The 18,415-nt window shown below is 48.6% G+C and overlaps 1 protein-coding gene across 7 annotated transcripts in view; it reads left to right on the top strand.

Moving 5' to 3' along the window:
- Positions 1-5,216, top strand: part of LOC145348149 (ral guanine nucleotide dissociation stimulator-like) — a 142,368-nt gene extending 137,152 nt beyond the window's left edge. For all 7 annotated transcript variants that reach the window (XM_080196317.1, XM_080196318.1, XM_080196315.1 and 4 more), the window contains 2 exons: positions 306-420; positions 2,255-5,216. In XM_080196317.1, the coding sequence (XP_080052443.1) occupies positions 306-420; positions 2,255-2,424 (285 nt within the window). In that variant the 3' untranslated portion in view covers positions 2,425-5,216. The remainder of the gene's footprint in view (positions 1-305; positions 421-2,254) is intronic.
- Positions 5,217-18,415: the final 13,199 nt, after the last annotated feature.

Genomic DNA, 18,415 nt, shown 5'->3' with positions numbered 1-18,415 from the left:
AAGTCCAACAGGTTTATTTGGAATCACGAGCTTTCACAGTGCTGCTCCTTCGTCAAGTGAAACATCAGAAAGGATGATTTTTATGGTGAATCTGTTACCTGATGAAGGAGCAGCGCTCCAAAAGCTCGTGATTCTAACGTCCTGTTGGACTTTAACCTGGTGTTGTGAGACTTCTTACTATGATCAAAATGAATGGTGGAGCAGGCTCGAAGGGCCGAATGGCCTTCTCCTGCTCCTATCTTCTTTGTCTCTTGCTTTAACTCCAGTCCAGTATGAATGAATCACACTCCACCCTCTTTCCACAGGTCTCCAGCCAGGACAAGACCCCTGCGGTCATCGGGAAAGCCCTGGAGAAGCACAACCAAGATGCCAACGCTGCTCCATCTTACGAACTGGTGCAGCTCATCACGGAGGACAAAGGTAAAGGGTCACGATGGGCTCGACAGGGTCATTGGCAGAGGGATGGTTCTCCAGGCTGGAGAGTTCAGAGCTTAGGGGAAGGGGAGTGGGGGGGGGAAGGGGAGTGGGGGGGTGGTGGCGGCGGGGGGGTGGTGGGAGCTGGTGTGGTGAGATGTTTATGATTGCTGGATAGAAGGATTTAGGGCTCCTAGTAAAAGTAACATAGGAGGATTGTCCATTGCATCTTAGTGTCAGGGGGATTAACTGGGTAAATATGTGTGGTTGTAGGGATAGGACCTGGGTGGGGATTGTTGTCAGTGCAGGCTTGATGGGCCGAATGGCCTCCTTCTGCACTGTAGGGATTTTATGATTCTAAACTCCTTCAGCTGAAGGCTTGGGAATTCTCTCCTCTAAATGCTCTGGATGCTCAGTCATTGGGCTTGTTCAGGGTTGGGTTTGCTAAATGTTTGGATACTGATGGAATTAAGAGATGTCGACTCGAAGGAGGAATTGAAGTCAACGGTCAGCCATGATCTCTTTGAGCGGCGGAGCAGGCGCAAAGGGCAAAATGGCCAACTCTAGCTTCTATATCAGAGACTCGCAAAATCCTACAGTGCAGAAGGAGGCCATTCAGCCCATCGAGTCTGCACCGACCACAATCCCACCCAGATCCTATCCCCATAACCTCATGCATTTACCCTAGTTAGTCCCCCTGACAATATGGGGTAATTTAGCATCACCAATCCACCCAACCTGCACATCTCTGGAGTGTGGGAGGAAACTGGAGCACCCAGAGGAAACCCAGGCAGACACGGGGAGCACATGCAAACTCCATACAGTGATCCAAGCCGGAATCGAACCTGGGTCCCTGGCAGTGTGAGACAGCAGTGCTAACCACTGTGGCACTGTGCCACCCAAATCCTACAAGTGAGGTAGCTTCATCCATCTTCTGAATCCATCCCCTCGAACTTTTCTCCTGCTTGTCAGTCTGAACTCAAGCCAACTATCTCTCTCCTTCCCTTATCTCCTCTAAGATGCTGTTTCTCAAGTGGTTTATTTGACATCAGTGTCAGTGAATTGACTGGGCTTGGTTATTAATGTGCAATAACATGTCAATTCCATGTCAACCACATGTCCCATGTGATCCCATGCCAATCGCAGTTATATCATGCCTATAAGGTTCATGGATGACATTTGACACAGAGCATGAGCTGATGTTGGGTCACATGACCAAAAGCTTGATCAAAGAGATGGGTTCTACGTTGTGTCTTAAAGGAGGAGAGGGAAGGAGAGTGTTTTAGGGAGGGAATTCCAGAAGTAAGGCTTGGATAGCAATGGTGGAGTCATTAAGATGTGGGACGGCCAGGGAGCCGGAATAGGCAGAGAACGCAGGAAGCCCGAGGATGGCAAGAGATCATGGAGATGGGTGGCATGGTGGCAAATTGCTCAGCACTGCTGTCTCCCAATGCCAGGAATCCTGGTTCAAATCTGGCCTCAGGTAACTTGTCAGTGTGGAGTCTGCACGTTCTCCCCATGTCTGCGTGGGTTTCCCCCGGGTACTCCGGTTTCTTCCCACGCTCCAAAGATGTGCAGGTTAGGTTGATTGGCCGTGCTAAATTGCCCCTTAGTGTTAGGGAGATTGGCAGGGTAAATGGGTGGGGTTTCAGGGATAGAGCCTGGATGGGATTGTAGCCAGGACAGAATCAATGGGCCAAATGGCCTCCTTCTGCACTGAGGGGATTCTATGAGACCGCAATGGGCTTTGAAAAAGAGGGCACGAGGATTTTATAATAGAGACTTGGCATGTTGAGCTAATGCCAGTATTCCATATTCTCTCCCCCACCCCCTTTTACAGAGTTCACCATCCCACACAATGCCAATGTCTTCTACGCCATGAGCTCCACCAGCATTGACTTCATCCTGCGCAAGAAGGGCTACCCTTCACCCAAGCTGCGGATAGAGCACGGCTCGCCCTTCCCGAAGATCAAGTCCAAGGGGATGAAGATTGCCAAGGCCTTGTTTTAAAGGCCCTTTCGGGGGGGGAAGGAAACCGAAGACTCCTGACAGTCGAAGTGGGATTGCCCCGTTACAATAGCCCCGGGAGGGGGCGGCCCACCGAGGCTTCAGCAGAGTGGGCTGTGCGGCTAATGAACGTGGGTTGCCCTGGTTACGGAGGGCGCTGGGGCATTCTCCGATCGAAACCAGACAGAAGCACTAAATCCCAGGGCCCTTTCCTCCTTATTTTACGACAGGTGAGAGAAATGAGGTTGGCTGGCTTGCGGGTCACCCTTATTTCCCACGGAAGCTGGTTCACTAAGCATCGGATCGAGTCTTCGATATCGGACTTTGCGGTCCCCCAATCAGAGGAGAGACAGAGATCTGAAAGTTCAGGGGTCAGGCCCCCCCTATCCTGGAACCGGTGTGCGGATGTGACTCGGGGTTTGGACGAAGGTGAATTCAGTTCAACACACACCCTAAGAAATGGCCGAACTTTTCTCTGGAGGAAGCCTGTCTGTGGAGGCTGTCAGAGGTTCCTTGGAAGTTGAGTGCGCATGGACGGACCTCTCTGAAGTGAAGAGAGAGTTCTTTGACTTCAGTGAGAATCTACGGCCTTCCTGTCGGAGATTTGATCGCAGTATTCGGGGCCGTGTGGGTGCAGAGGAATCTACAGCGGTGGGAGTGACAACACGAGGATATGTACTGACTTTGCCCGAGTGCATCTCTGTCTCTACAGGCGGCCATGGTGGGGCTGTGGCCTTTCCCTACGCAACGCTGGGGGATCTGAAAAGCGCTCTCCTGCAACACGAAAGCTTTCCCTGCTTAATCCGGAATGGCAGAAAGGACAAATCCGCCACCGCCTCACCCTGCAAACCCTCTTCTTTCCCACCACTCTACAAAGGGCCAGAGCCGACTGCAATACTTCTTTTTTAGGCTTCCATCAGCTGGCCAAAATGTTTGACCAGTTGGTAAGCAATGCCCTGCGAATGGGCTTGGCCATTCACTGCGACATCGGCCAAAGTTATTTGCACTCTTTCCTGCCCCTCCCCAGCTTGGCATTCCCCTTCCCTGGGCGGGCAGGCGGGGAACTTTGGACAGTCACGTACCCAGTCAAGATCAGACCACCCTTCTGCCCGTCAGCTCCCATTACAAGCATTCTCCCGAACACCCCCCTCCTCCTCCACCACCGAGGCAACAGTTCCCTTCTCCGCAACGCCCACCCTGAACCTCTCCCACCGCGTTGTCAGTTCGAATTCCCGACGGGGCACCCCGGAGCTGCCGTGGAGGGTTTACCATTGCAGCGGCAGCAAAGGGAACTGCCCCTGACGGCACAGTGCCAAGCAAGGGTTCGTCCAGGGGTCAGCTCTTCGGGGTCGGGGTTCACAGGTCGGAGGTGAGCTGCCTCGCTGCTCTTTGCTGGGAGGGTGGGGGAAGGGGGAACAACTCAGTGATCGGACCAGCTGAATGTTTTACGGCTCGCGGTCTGACCGATAGGCCCCGGCTCTTCCTCACGGACGCAGGAATGACAAGGGGTCACGGACCGTTGTCCCGAGAACCAACAAAGCCAAATTCAAATCCATCACCAGCAACAAAACTTTAAAAAGTGCCTTCCCTTTCCACCTCGCCCACAGCTGTCTCTGCTGGCCGGCTCACCTACACATCGACATCTCATAGCGTTACTCCCAAACCTCTAAACATTATCGCGAACGACATGAAGGATACTGTTTGACCCTTGAGAGTGATGGGGAAAGGAGGGAGAGAGCAATTCTGCAAACCCCTCCCCACTCCAGGGATGCTGATCCGACTTAAAAACGCAGCCTCCCCTTCCACTCCTCCAGTGACGGGCCTGGATTAACACTACACAGACTTGAGGCCTACTGCGCAAGTGGGCCTGTGATAACACTAAGCGGACAAGGACGTCGCCAGGACCTCAGGAGCGCCCTCTGCTGTCGGCAACGATTGCTGCTCCCTCGCTGCGGCCATTTGGAGGGTGGCCGACAGCAACCTACCTCTCCCCACCGTCACGACGCCTGTTCTTCCCCCCCCACTCCAGAGCCCGGCTGCAAGGAAATCCTCAGGCCAAACGACACCGTTCTTTTTGGTAAAGCAATTGTACATCCTGAGAGACAAAGCAGGAAGGGCAGCCCCCACAGAAAAAAAGGAGAGGGGGGAGCTGCCCGAAACAATAAAAAAATGAAGTGGAAAGGAAACTTAAAACATTAAACTGAAATGAGATTAAAGGGGTCAATAATGGACTCCCATCCCATCGATGCTCCAACCAGCTCTGGAAGGCCTCGATGGATCAAACCGGACAACACCTGAGATACAGAAATTTGTTGGGAATACTGGGGAGAATTGTGGACAAGGTTCATCAGAATTTACGCTGTTGCTTTTTCTGAAGAAATTTGTATATTTTTTATTTTTCCTTTGCCGGCGATGGTCTCCAGAGGAGCTGAGGGCGTTCCCTGGCAAGGCCCCTGGCGGACTCTCTCGCCCTCTCGGGAGCCAACTCCCTATCCAACTGATTGTTCGCGATTGGAACGGAGAGGCCAGGGGCGGGATTACAGACTTCCTGGAATTTGGGAAAACAGCCGAGAACGGAGATGCCCGCAGGCACTTTAATAGTTATGAGGAGGGAGGTGGTGGGCTGCGGGGGCATGGGTGGGTAACCTTTGTGTCATGGGCGTGCCATGCTGGGTATAAACATGACCCAGGTTTGACTCTCTCTTGAAGCCAGAACTGGGCGGAACCTAAAACCGGCTTTCTACCTATCCGGTAAGATCCTCACCAGGCCGGTTAAACTAAAATAACCACCCCCCCCCCCCAACCCCAAAACCCCCTGCCCTCCCTCCCAGTCCCACCTGTTTTGCAGTATGAATTCATTGCCATCAGCGTTCCCTTGTCATGTTCTGACTGGGGCCATTTCTGAAGAGCCTGGTGACCAGAGCCTGTGCAGCATTGTATTTATATAATTTTATTTCTTTTTTGTTTGTGTAAAAAGCCCAAAATGAAGCAGGGTGGAATTGTGTGGATTTCGCTGTCGCCTACTGATGCTCAGGGTAGACCTTTGTGGGTCGTGATGGAGCTTGAACAGGCCATTCAGGCCTCTTAAACCATAAGACATAAGAGCAGAATTAGGCCATTCAGCCCATCTATTCTGCTCCGCTATTCAATCATGGCTGTCAAGTTTCTCAACCCCATTCTCCAACCTTTTCCCTGTCACCTTTGATACCCTTACCAATCAAGCACCTATCTATCTCTGACTTAAATACACTCCAACGACCTGGCCTCCACAGCATTCTGTGGCAATGAATTCTACAGACCACCCTCTGACTGAAGAAACTCCTCATCTCGGTTCTAAAAGGTTGTCCTTTAGTACTCTGAGGCTGGGCCCTTGGACTTTAGTCTCCCTTACTAATGGGAGCATCTTCCCCAGGTCCACTCTATCCAGGCTTTTCAGTATTCTGTAAGTTTCAATGAGATCCTCCCCCCTCATCCTTCTGAACTCCACCAAGTCCAGACCCAGAGTCCTCAAACACTCCTCATACATCAAGCCTTTCATTCCCAGTATCATTCTCGTGAACCTCCTCTGGACCCTCTCCGAGTCTAGGACATCCTTCCTGAGATACAGGGCCCAAAATTGCTCGCAATATTCCAAATGTGGTCTGACCAGAACCTTCAAACCTCAGCAGTACATTCTTGCTTTTGTATTCTATTCTCTTGATCCTATTTTCTTGGAACATCCAAGGTGTGGCAAGCTCAGCTTTTACAACCCCTGAATACTCTTGAGAAGGTGTTGGCGGGCCTCCGCCACCTTGAACCCCCTTTGGCCGGATGAAGAGACTTGTTCAGCCTCAGTGGCTCCTTAGATGGAGCTGAGTGGCTTGTTGGAGGCCATTTCAGAAGGGGGTCGAGGGCTAACCACATTGCTGTGAGCCTGGAGTCAGGTACAGGCCGAGTATGGCCGTGAGGGACAGAACTCCCAAAGATGTAGGCCATTCGGGCCATCGAGTCTGCTCCGCCATTTAAAGAGACCACGACTGCTCTTCTGTGATAACCCTCAACTCCACTTTCCCGCCTCATCCCCATGACCTTCGATCCCCTTACTGATTAAAAATCTCGGTCTTTAACACACTTACAGACCCAGCCTTCACAGCCCTCTAACACTAAAGGATGCCACACATTCACCACCCTCAGAGAGAAGAAATTCCTCCTCATCTCTGTCTTCTGTGGGCCACACCCTTACTCTAAGATGATGCCGTGCGGTCCTACACTTTCCCACAAGGGGTAAAACAACCTCTCAACATCCAAAAGACATGCGGGAAAAAGTTCTGCTTTTCCAACAACTATCCGGCAATTGCCTGGTCATCCGCGGAATCATTTTAATCCAGGGTTTCAATAACTCCAGCGGCCGGATTTGACTCCGGGTTGTGATGTTCCTGAATTAAATTGTTCCTGGGGTGGAATCTTCCATTTTGTTCGTTGGCAGAGATTGGAACTTTCTTCTGCTGCGGTTTTCCTCACACAAACTCCACTCATTATTTATACATCTATGCGGAGCTGGGTACATTGTATTGGGTGTGACGAGGGGGATGGGGGGGGTGCAGAATGAATGTCAGTTTCCTTCCCCGAACCTCCAATCCCACCCCCCCCCTCACCCATTATTGATCCACACCTAGAATAGAATCCTAGAAACCCTACAGTGCAGAAGAAGGTCATTCGGCCCATCGAGCCTGCACTGACAGCAATCCCACCCAAGTCCTATCCCTGTTTGCCCACATATTTACCCAACTCATCTCGCTGACATTAAAGGGCAATTTAGCATGGCCAATAAATCTAATCCACACATCTTTGGACTCTTGGGAAGGAGCCTTACCTCATGGGGGCCAAGGAGGCCTGAGCACCATGTATTGAGAGGTCACCCAGACGGCCTCCCTCCCTGATAAAAGCCATTTCCCTGAACCCTCGCTTACTCGCACCCCTCCCCCACCCCTTCCCTATCCAAAAAAGGTGCAGGACATCCAAACTCCATTGCTGTTCTTCTTCCCAAGGGCCTGCCTGCAGTTCCAGCAGCATCCATTAATGTGACGTGGCACTGTTGGCAATTCTAGAGCGGCTGGCCAATCAGGGAGGCCAGCAGCTCTCGAGGGCGGGACCTTCCCCTCTGCTTCCCATTGAGGGTCAGAGGTCACACCCTCTGCTCAATAGGGCCGTCAACAGCTGTTACCACAGAGCAATAACCCCACCCACCCCCTCCACCAACGTAAAATTCAGTCCTTCAGTGTCATCGAAAACTCAACTGTCCCCGTCTTAACTTGAAGCAAATCTTCAGCCCTGCACTCACTGGCTTACCTTCGCTCCTGCTCAAACAACGACCTAATTTTCAAGATTTTCATTCTTGTTTTCAAATCCCTTCAAAAACTAGCGCCAACCCACAACCTCCAAAGGAATCTGCAAGTCCTCTTAACTCTGGTTCCCCACCCCTCTTCCCCAGTTCATTGCAAATTATATTCTCTTCCTAACTGGGGACCGTGCCTTCAGTTGCCTGAAAAATAATGTCTCTACCGTCTCTCAGCCCTCCTCCCTCGCTTTCCCCCTCTCAACGATGTTCCTTGCCACAGCTCTTCCACCCAGGCTTTTGTTCGTCTGACCTGATACCTCTCCGTGGCTTTGTTTTATATTACTCTTGTAAAGCACGTCGGCACGTTTCAATACATTAAAGGTGTTATATAAATTAATGGTGCTGTGTCAGGCATTAATGGTGTTGTGTCAGGCAACGTCCTTCAACGGCATTTACCGTCGCTCCATACCTCACCCCCGACACAGTCAACATCCTGGAGGGTTACCAGAAAGTGAACTGAACCATCTCCTGACTTTGGGATGGCGTGGTGGCACAGTGCATAGAACTGCTGCCTCACAGCACTAAGAACCTGGGTTTGATTCCCGGTTTGTGTCACTGTCGGCGCAGGGTTTGCACATTCTCCCCATGTCTGTGTGGGTTTCCTCCAGGTGCTCCGGTTTCCTCCCACAGTCCAAAAATATGCGTGTTAGTGGGTTGGCCATGGAAATTTCTCCTTAGTGTCCCAAGATGCATAGGCTCGCCGTGGTAAATGGGTGGGGTTATGGTGATAGGATGCAGGAGAGGGCCTGGGTAAAATACTCTGAGAGAGAGTCAATGCAGACTCAATGGGCTGAACGGCCTTCATCCGCAATGTAAGGATACGAGAAGGATTTTTATGACAGTGTGGCACTCCCTGAATACTGACTTCTGATATTGTAGCATTCCTTAAATACTGCCTCTCAAACAAAGAAATATTTCCTCAATATTCCTTGTGTAACAGTTCTGCACCCCCTCAGTACTGACCCTCTGACAGTGCGGCACTCCCTCAGTACTGACCCTCTGACAGTGCAGCACTCCCTCAGTACTGACCCTCTAACAGTGCGGCACTCCCTCAGTACTGACCCTCTGACAGTGCAGCACTCCCTCAGTACTGACCCTCTAACAGTGCGGCACTCCCTCAGTACTGACCCTCTGACAGTGCGGCACTCCCTCAGTACTGACCCTCTGACAGTGCAGCACTCCCTCAGTACTGACCCTCTGACAGTGCAGCACTCCCTCAGTACTGACCCTCTGACTGTGCAGCACTCCCTCAGTACTGACCCTCTGACAGTGCAGCACTCCCTCAGTACTGACCCTCTGACAGTGCAGCACTCCCTCAGTACTGACCCTCTGACAGTGCAGCACTCCCTCAGTACTGACCCTCTGACAGTGCAGCACTCCCTCAGTACTGACCCTGTGACAGTGCAGCACTCCCTCAGTACTGACCCTCTGACAGTGCAGCACTCCCTCAGTACTTACCCTTTGATAGTGTGGCACTTCCTCAGCACTGCACTCGGAGGGTCAGCAGCGATAACGTGCTCATGCCTGTGGACTGAATCTTAGAAGAGTAGAAGTAAAATTTATTCGTTACAAATAAGGCTTACATCAACACTGCAATGAAGTTATAGTGATATTCTCCTAGTCACTACACTCCTGTTCGGGTCAATGCACCTAACCTGCACATCTTTGGACTGTGGGAGGAAACCAGTGCACTCGGACGAAACCCTCACAGACACGGGGAGAATGTGCAAACTCCACACAGACAGTGACCTGAGCCGGGAATCAAACACAGGTCCCCAGCACTGTGAGGCAGCAGAGCCAGCCATTTGATCTTGAACCATAATCTCCTGACCTCAAAAGTAATGTTCCTTCAAGCCCTTGTTCTAGACATTGAGGTGAATGGGAGCAAATACCTGCAATCTGCGTACCTGACAGACATTTGTTCAGATTAATCATCACCCACCACAGAACCGATGAAAAATAAAGACACAATCAATGATTCACTCCAGACCTCAATCTGCCTGGAGCAGATTCATCTTTTCTCTGATACAAAAATATACTTGCTTCGAGTTGATTTATTATTGCCGCATGTATTGAATGAAGTGAAAATTATTGTTTCTAGTGCGCTATACAGACAAAGCCTACCATTCACAGAGCACAGAGGAGAAGGAAAGCCGAGAGTGCAGAATGTAGTGTTACAGTCATAGCTAGGGTGTAGAGAAAGATCAACTTAATGCAAGATAGGTCCATTCAGAAGTCTGATGGCAGCAGGGAAGAAGCTGTTCTTGAGTTGGTTGGTACATTTTGAACATTGCAAATGTTCCAAAATAAAGTTTATGTATTCGTGCCACAAGTAGGCTTCCGTTAACACTGCAGTGAAGTTACTGTGGAAATCCCCTAGTTGCTACATTCTGGCATTTGTTCGGGTACACTGAGGGAGAATTTAGCATGGCCAAAGCACCTAACCAGCACGTCTTTCCAACTGTGAGAGGAAATCAGAACACCCGGAGGAAACTCACGCACACACAGGGAGAATGTGCAGACTCCACACAGACAGTAACTCAAGCCAGGAATCAAACCGGGTCCCTGGCAGTGTAAGGCAGCAGTGCTAACCACTGTGCCATCATTCCACACCCAAGGTCATCACACATAGTGCAATCATATTCCGGTTCTCTACATACACCATGTTGCACTCTCTGAAGTTCTTCAATCCAGTTAAAGAAACATTGAAGACATTTCAAAATTGTCACTACAAATGTTGCAAAGGTATTTAAGCTGTCTATATTAATCAAGTTTCATTCTGAGCTGCTTCTGCACAATTGAGATGGGTGAAATATTCACTTGTGTGCATTCAGTGAGTCATTTGGTCCGAGCAGGTTCTGCTTCCCTCAGTTCATGGTGGTTGATAGGTCCTAGGCAGCGACCTTCCCCACTGCGCTTCCACGGCAATTGCCCCAAGCTTTAGTGCGTCCTTCAGCACATAGTCCTGGGCTTTGGAATGTGTCAGTCTGCAACACTCAGCCGGGATCAACTCCTTGTACTGGAGGACCAATGGGTTTCAGGCAGACTACAGCGCCTCTTTCCCCAAGTTGATGACCCTCCAGCAACATCAGATGTTTATCTTGGTGTGCATCCCTGGGAACAGCCCGTGGGGCACAGAGTCCCCGTCCCTGGGAATACCCATACAGCACAGACTCCCCAACTTTGGGAATAGCCCATAGAACACAGAATCCCCATCCTTGGGAACAGCCCATAGAGCACAGAGTCCCCATCCTTGGGAACAGCCCGTAGAGCACAGAATCCTGCGTCAGAGATGTTCAGATTGAACTTCCACGAAAACTAGTTCATCTCTCTCCAGGCTTTCCAAGCTCTCATGCAGTGGAAAGTCCATAGTAGATGGCAGAACCCTTAAGAATATTGATAGGCAGATCGTCTGGGTGTACAGGACACAGGTCACTGGAAGTGGCGATGCAGGTGCAGAAGGTAGCCAAGAAGGCATACTGCATTGAGTTTAAAAATTAGCATGTCATGTTGCAGCTTTATAGAACCTTAGTTAGGCCGCACTTGGAATATCATGTTCAATTCTGGTCGCCACACAACAGAAGGATGTGGAGGCTTTGGAGAGGGTACAGAAAAGATTTACCAGGATGTTGCCTGGTATGGAGGGCATTAGGCATGAGGAGAGGTTGGAGAAACTTGGTTTGTTTTCATTGGAGGGACAGAGGTTGAGGAGTGACCTGCTAGAAGTCTACAAGATTATGAGGGGCAGGGACAGAGTGGATCTTTTTCCCAGATTGGAAGAGTCAATTATGAGGGAGCATAGGTTTAAGGTGCAAAGGACAAAGTTTAAAGGAGATATACAAGGCAAGTTTTTTACACAAAAGGTGGCGGGTGCCTGGAAGTCACTACCAGGGGAGGTAATGGAAGCAGATACGATAGTGACTTTTAAGGCGAGTCTTCACAAGTACATGAGTAGGATGGGAATAGAGGGGTATGATCCCCGGAATTGGTAGGGGGTTTTATTTAAGTTGGACAGCATGGTGGATGCAGATTTGGAGGGCTGAATGGCCTGTTCCTGTGCTGTAATTTTCTTTGTTCTTTGAGAGTTTGAGTGATTAGCACTGTTGTGTTGCAGCGAGCGTAGAAGCCAATTTACGCATAACAAGCATCATTACAATAGTGGCCAGATCATTTGGGTTTGATGTGTTAACTTGAGGATTGAATATTGGCCAGGACACTGGATTTTCATCCTGATGGAGCATTGGGGTTTCACAAGTCTCTTACCACACCTCCACTGATGCCACTGTTCCTCAGTGCCAGCCTGGGCATGCCAGCCTAGGTTTGGAGGAAGACTCACACACTGCTTTCTAATCAAGGGGAATCAACTGAGTCACATTCAGCCACTTATCTCAGTTCTCACCAAAGACCACAATCAGTAGTGATGCATCCACAAGGCCATAAGATATAAGAACGGAATCAGGCCATTCAGCCCATCTGGGGAGTGAAGTCTGAGGGTGGGCCAATGCCTTTGCAACTCAACTGTAGCAAATTAACAGCCCCATGACTGAAAGACAGGGAACTAACCAAGAAATATCCAGGAACCTAACATTATCACTCCGATTCGAAACCTACCAGTGGGAACAGGTTGGATTAGATTTAGAAGTTAGTTTTGTTGATTTTGTACTAGGGCAGAAGGAGACCATTCAGCCCATCGAGTCAGCACCCACCACAATCCTACCCAGGCCCATTCCTGTAACCCCACATATTTACCCTTCTAATCCCACTGACATTAGGGTTAATTTAGCATGGCGTATCAGCCTAACCCGCACATCTTTGGAGTGTAGGAGGAAACTGGAGCACCTGGAGGAAACCCACGCAGAAACGGGGAGAACGTGCAAACTCCACACAGACAGTGACTGGAGGCTGAAATTGAAACTGGGTCCCTGGCGGCTGTGAGGCAGCCGTGATAACCACTGTGCAACTATGCGACCCCAATCCATTGCTTTAATTGGAGCATAAAACCAGTCAGAATGTGTTGTGTGACCTGAATCGACCCCATTCTCGGGATGTGGACACCGATGATGAGTCCCATTATGTATTGCCCATCCCTTATTGCCCTTTTAGAAGGTGGTAGTGGTGAAGTGCCCTCTTGAAATGATGCAGCCCCTGTGGTGTAGGTACACCTGCAATGTTTGCCAAGGAGGATGTACCCGGATTTCGACCCAGTGACAGTGAAGGGACAGGCGATATATTTCCAAGTCAGGATGGCGAGTGGCTTGGAGGGAGAATTGTAAGTGGTTGTTTATATGTATCTGCTGCCCTCCTAGCTGGTGGAACTCACGGGGTTTGCCAAGAGCTGTTGAAGGAGCCATGGCGAGTTGCAGTGATCAGTTTCTGAAAGGGCCTGATGGTCTCCTCGGGCTACAACTCCATCTCTGGCTGTACATGTTGCCTTGTGGTCACCCTGTCATAACACGTGACCCTGACTCTAGCAACTGCATCCCACTTCTCTCTCCGCACAGCTGACCAGCCATCAGAATCATTTCCTGTTCTCCACTAAGCATCTTTCTGACCCACTCACTAGATGGTGCTGAGAGACTAACCCTTCCCTCCAGGGCAACACCACCAACCTCCCCCCCCAGCCACACCCCCTTAGAATCATAGAATTCCTACAGTGCAGAAGGAGGCCATTTGGCCCATCGAGTCTGCCCCGACAACAATCCCACCCAGGCCCTATTCCTATAACCCAACATATTATCCTGCTAATCCCACTAACACTAAGGTGCAATTTATCATGGCCAATCCACCTAACTTGCACACCTTTGGACTGTGGGAGGAAACTGGAGCACCCGGAGGAAACCCACACAGACACGGAGAGAATGTGCAAATTCCACACAGGCACTGACCCGAAGCTGGAATTGAACCCAAGTCCCTGGCACCACGAGGCAGCAGTGCTAACAATTATGCCGTTTTGCCACCCTTTGCCTAATATCGTCTGCTTCTGATTTATCCAACAGTTCTCCTGACAGGGTTAAGATCCCAGCCTAAAGGTTAGAGCTCATCTTTCATTCCCTCACCCTGTAGAATAAATATCTTCCACTTTCTACACGTTTTAGCTTTGACAAAAGGTCATCTGGACTCGAAACATCAGCTCTTTTCTCTTCTTACAATTGCTGCCAGACCTGCTGAGATTTTCCAGCTTTTTCTCTTTTGGTTTCACATTCCAGCATCTGCAGTAATTTGCTTTTATTAAGATCTCAGCTCACTGGAAAAGCCCTGAATGCTTCACATGTGCAACCAATGGCAGGAACATGAACACCTTCCGGGTCAGCACCAAATTTCTCGCTGTCTCATCCGTTTTATCCTCAATACCCTAGTTCCAACTTGCCTCCTTTGCATAATCTTTGTGACAATGACTTTCCCTTCTAAGCCCCCTCTCTTCCCTCACACCTTATCCTTTCTGGGTGCTCCCTGCACCACAGTCTGCACTAATGGTTTTTCTTTTAACCCTTGGCACAGCGACAGAACAGTAGGCACTGCTGCCTCACAGTGCCTGGGTTCGATTCCTGGCTTGGGTCACAGTCTGTATGGAGTTTGTATGTTCTCCCCATGTCCATGTGGGTTTCCTCCGGGTGCTCCGATTTCCTCCCACAGTCCGAAAGATGTACTGGTTAGATGCATTGGCTGTGCTAAATTCCCCCTTAGTGTACCTGAACTGGGCAGCACAGTAGCACAGTGGTTAGCACTGCTGCTTCACAGCCCCAGGGACCTGGGTCCAATTCTTTCCTTGGGTCAGTGTCTGTGTGGAGTTTGCACATTCTCCCGTATCTGTGTGGGTTTCCTCCGGGTGCTCTGGTTTCCTCCCACAGTCCAAAGATGTGCGGGTTAGGTTGATGGGCCATGCTAAAATTGCCCCTTAGTGTCAGGGGGGCTAAATACATGGAGGTATGGGGAATAGGGCCTGGGTTGGATTGTTGTCAGCACAGGCTCGATGGGCTAAATGGCTTCTTTCTGCACTGTAGGGATTTTATGATCCAAGAATGAATTAAATTTTAAAAAATTCAAAGCAGGCTAACACAAGAGGTAGTTAGTCAACGTGGGTCCAGTACAGCTATTTAGGACTAGTAAGAGGCATGTAACCTGAGCAGACTACACCACCGCAGACGTTATAGTGAGGCTTCCCTCAAAACAAATTGGAAGCTTTTTGAAGGTTGCCATTTGGTTCACAAGTGTTTTTTTCTGAGTAGGTGCCCTCGTAAAAATACATGTCAGCCTTTCTCCCCCATAGTTTATGCTTTGATTGGCACTGTATTATTTTAAAGTTTAAAGTTTATTTACTAGTGTCACAAGTAGGCTTCACTAACACAGCAATGAAGTTACTATGAAAATCCCCTAGTCACCACACTTTAGCACCTGTTCGAATCATAGAACCCCTACTGTGCAGAAAGAGACGTCTGGCCCATCAAGTCTGCACCGACCACAATCCTGCTCAGACCCTACCCCCATATCCCTACACATTTACCTGCTAATTCCTCTGAACTACACATTCCACCCAGTGTTGTTATAGCCCCAGTGCTCTGCTTCTGGGTGGGACTGTGGGTACAGGTTCAATGGACCAAATGTGCTCTTTCTGCACTGTAGGGATTTTGGGGAGAAGCCACATATAGCCCAGAGTGGCCAAGGATACCCAAAACCCTTCCCAAAGGATAATTAGTGCAGCAGATGGGATTTTGCAACACCCCAATAATTCACAAACAATGTTACAGACAATAAACTTTTTATTTGACCGAATTTAAAAGCCTCAGTGGGAGGTGAACTCATGTGTCTTGAGAATCTCCAGCAGTTCAGGCCTCTGGATTGGTGTTCCAGGAAGATTTCCATTGTGCTACATGTTTCATTATCTTATAATCCAGATCCAGAAACTCCAAGGTGTTTTACGAAGTCAGCCTAGATCGTAAGTCTTTTGCACTTTGAATTTTGGCATGGGTAAGCATAAGATCTTTCACTCCAGTTATGATTCAAATGACCCACTAGGGAGATTTTAACAAAGTTTATTTCAGAATACAGTTAACACATAATAAGACAATTAGCAATAACTTCTACCAATTACAATCAAGAAAAAAACACATGATATTGTATAAACCTTAACAGCTATGAATATCGTCCCAACACAACATTCTTACCAACATTCTTTTGATTTAGTTCAGAAAGTAAGTATGCTCCCATGATGCTGGACTTTGCAGCTTTGCAACACCTGCTGCGAATTAGTCCTTTGGATGGTGAGTTGAAAAGGCTGAGGTTTTCCAACCCTGGCACTTGCGGCACACTTCAAAAGATAGAGGCACACCTTGCCTCTGGTTACGAGCTAGCCAGCCACCAAGAGCTAAGTTTCCATTCCCAAGGAGAGACAAGAAATACTACTTGAAGTCTGCAGTCCTAACAGCTTCTAACTAAAACTGAAAGTAACAAGTTTGGATTTCTCCATGACAAAAACTGCCCAAAAGCAATCTTCCCCCAACAATTCAAAAGGGTCGTAAAATCCGCAAAACTCCAGGACACTGCATTAGGCCCAGATTGAAAATAAACAAAAGGCCTATTATGTGACACCAGCAACAGTAAAAGGACACTGGCTCAGACAGCTTGGGCCCATAACAAAAAAGAAACAGGGTTGCTTACAAACTACAGAAAACATAATTAAAAATACACTTCTTAAAGGCACAGTAGTGTCACAATTACCATAACCTAAGCAGGTATTAACTCGTTAATGTTAATTAGGAACATCAATTGATTGAAGCATTTGCTAAAATGTTGAGCAGGAGAGAGATATATGAATGATATATAACAAAGAAGAACGTTAGAGGGTGATGAAAAGACAGTCAAGGTCAGAGAGATGCCCTTTCAATAGAAATCATTAAAGGACAAAAACTATTCAATATAACGCATACACTGTCCGCTGCGATATAGACCATTGACCAGGGTTTAATTGGCCAGTCGTGTTAGGAGAATATGGGAAAGAGCGAATGGAGCATACAATAGCATTCCACAAGCTCAGAGCTTGAACTCTCCTCTCCTCCTTCACCCCATTTCCATTTATTTTGTTTTGTTTCTTCTTTTGATCCCATTCATTCATTTTTATCACTTTTTTGTTTATTGTTTTTTCACTTTTCGAATCTTAGAATCATAGAATCCCTGAAGTGCAGAAGGAGGCCATTCAGCCCATCGATCCTACACCGATAAGTCCCATCCAGGCCCTAACCCTCTAAACCCCACACATTTACCCTGCCTGTCCCCCTAACACTAACGGGCAATCTAGTGTGGCCAATCCACCTAACCCGCACAGCTTTGGACTATGGGGGGAAACCGGAGCACCCGGAGGAAGCCCACACAGATACGGGGAGAATGTACAAACTCCATATAGACACTGACCCGAGGCCAGAATCGAACCCCTGTCCCTGGCACTGTGATGTGGAGATGCCTGCGTTGGACTGGGGTAAATATAGTAAGAAGTCTTACAACACCAGGTTAAAATCCAATAGGTTTATTTGGTAGCACAAGCCACTAGCTTTCGGAGTGCTGCTCCTTCATCAGGTGGGTAGGCTGCTTACCTGATAAAGGGGTAGTTCTCTGAAAGCCAGTGGCTTGTGCTACCAAATAAACCTGGTGGACTTTAACCTGGTGTTGTGTGGCACTGTGAAGCAGCAGTGCTAACCACTGTGCCACCGTGCCACCCTATCTTGTCTCTAACCCCTTCCCAACCCCCCAGGGCGACCGCCAGATTCCTCAAGTTTGTCCCTGAACAATTTGTACCTCTGTTTCACCAGTTATGCATTGCAATCATTTAATGGATGCTTTTAGCACCTTTCTCAGCCTTTATCATCACCATTTACATTCCCTTTGTCCAATTACAGCCCCCCCACCCCCCCAGTCCCAGCTTCTTAGTTTAAATCTTGTCCTATTTTTCTTCTCTTCTGCTCTGAAGAAGGGTCATCCCGACTTGAAACATTAATTCTATTCTTTCTCCACAGATGCTGTCAGACGTGCTGAGATTCTCCAGCATTTTCTGTCTTTGTTTCAGATTCCAGCATCCTCAGCATTTTGCCTCTATAATAGTCGTTAGTTAGGTTTCAGCTCTGGGGTACTTTGTGTCACAAGTTTCTGAAAGGGCCTGTGGATGATGGTTCAGTGAAGGAAAACTGGGCAACCGGGACCTGAGTAAACGGCAACTGAGTGTGCATCTCCGTAAATGAGCAGATTGCAGGATTGTGCAACTGATAGCGTTACGGCCTGGGAAGTGTAAATTAGAATTGAGATGCAAAAAGAAATAAAGGGGAGGAAAGAAAGATTGGATCAAGAGAGAGAGGAAAAATAGACATGGATAGAAAAAGCATCTTTACATTTCAAAATTGACCTTTTTAAAATCTCCAACAACAATTAAAACCTGAAGGAATGAGAATCCAAACAAAACAGTTTATCACCAGTGCTAGAGAGGTTGTCTGTGGGATAACATATATTACACCACTACTGATAGTTAAACAGAGACAGGCACGGATTAAATTTCTTGGCGATTTTAGTTTGTATCTACCACACAATTTCATGCAATTCATTCATTCCATTTGGGTGATGAGCCGGTTTTGCAAA

Source organism: Carcharhinus amblyrhynchos, chromosome 9, assembly GCF_965287045.1.
Source record: "Carcharhinus amblyrhynchos chromosome 9, sCarAmb.v2.hapA, whole genome shotgun sequence".
Lineage (NCBI taxonomy): Eukaryota > Metazoa > Chordata > Chondrichthyes > Carcharhiniformes > Carcharhinidae > Carcharhinus > Carcharhinus amblyrhynchos.
Note: the sequence above shows the minus strand (reverse complement) of the source record. Positions and strands in the feature narration are given on the sequence as shown.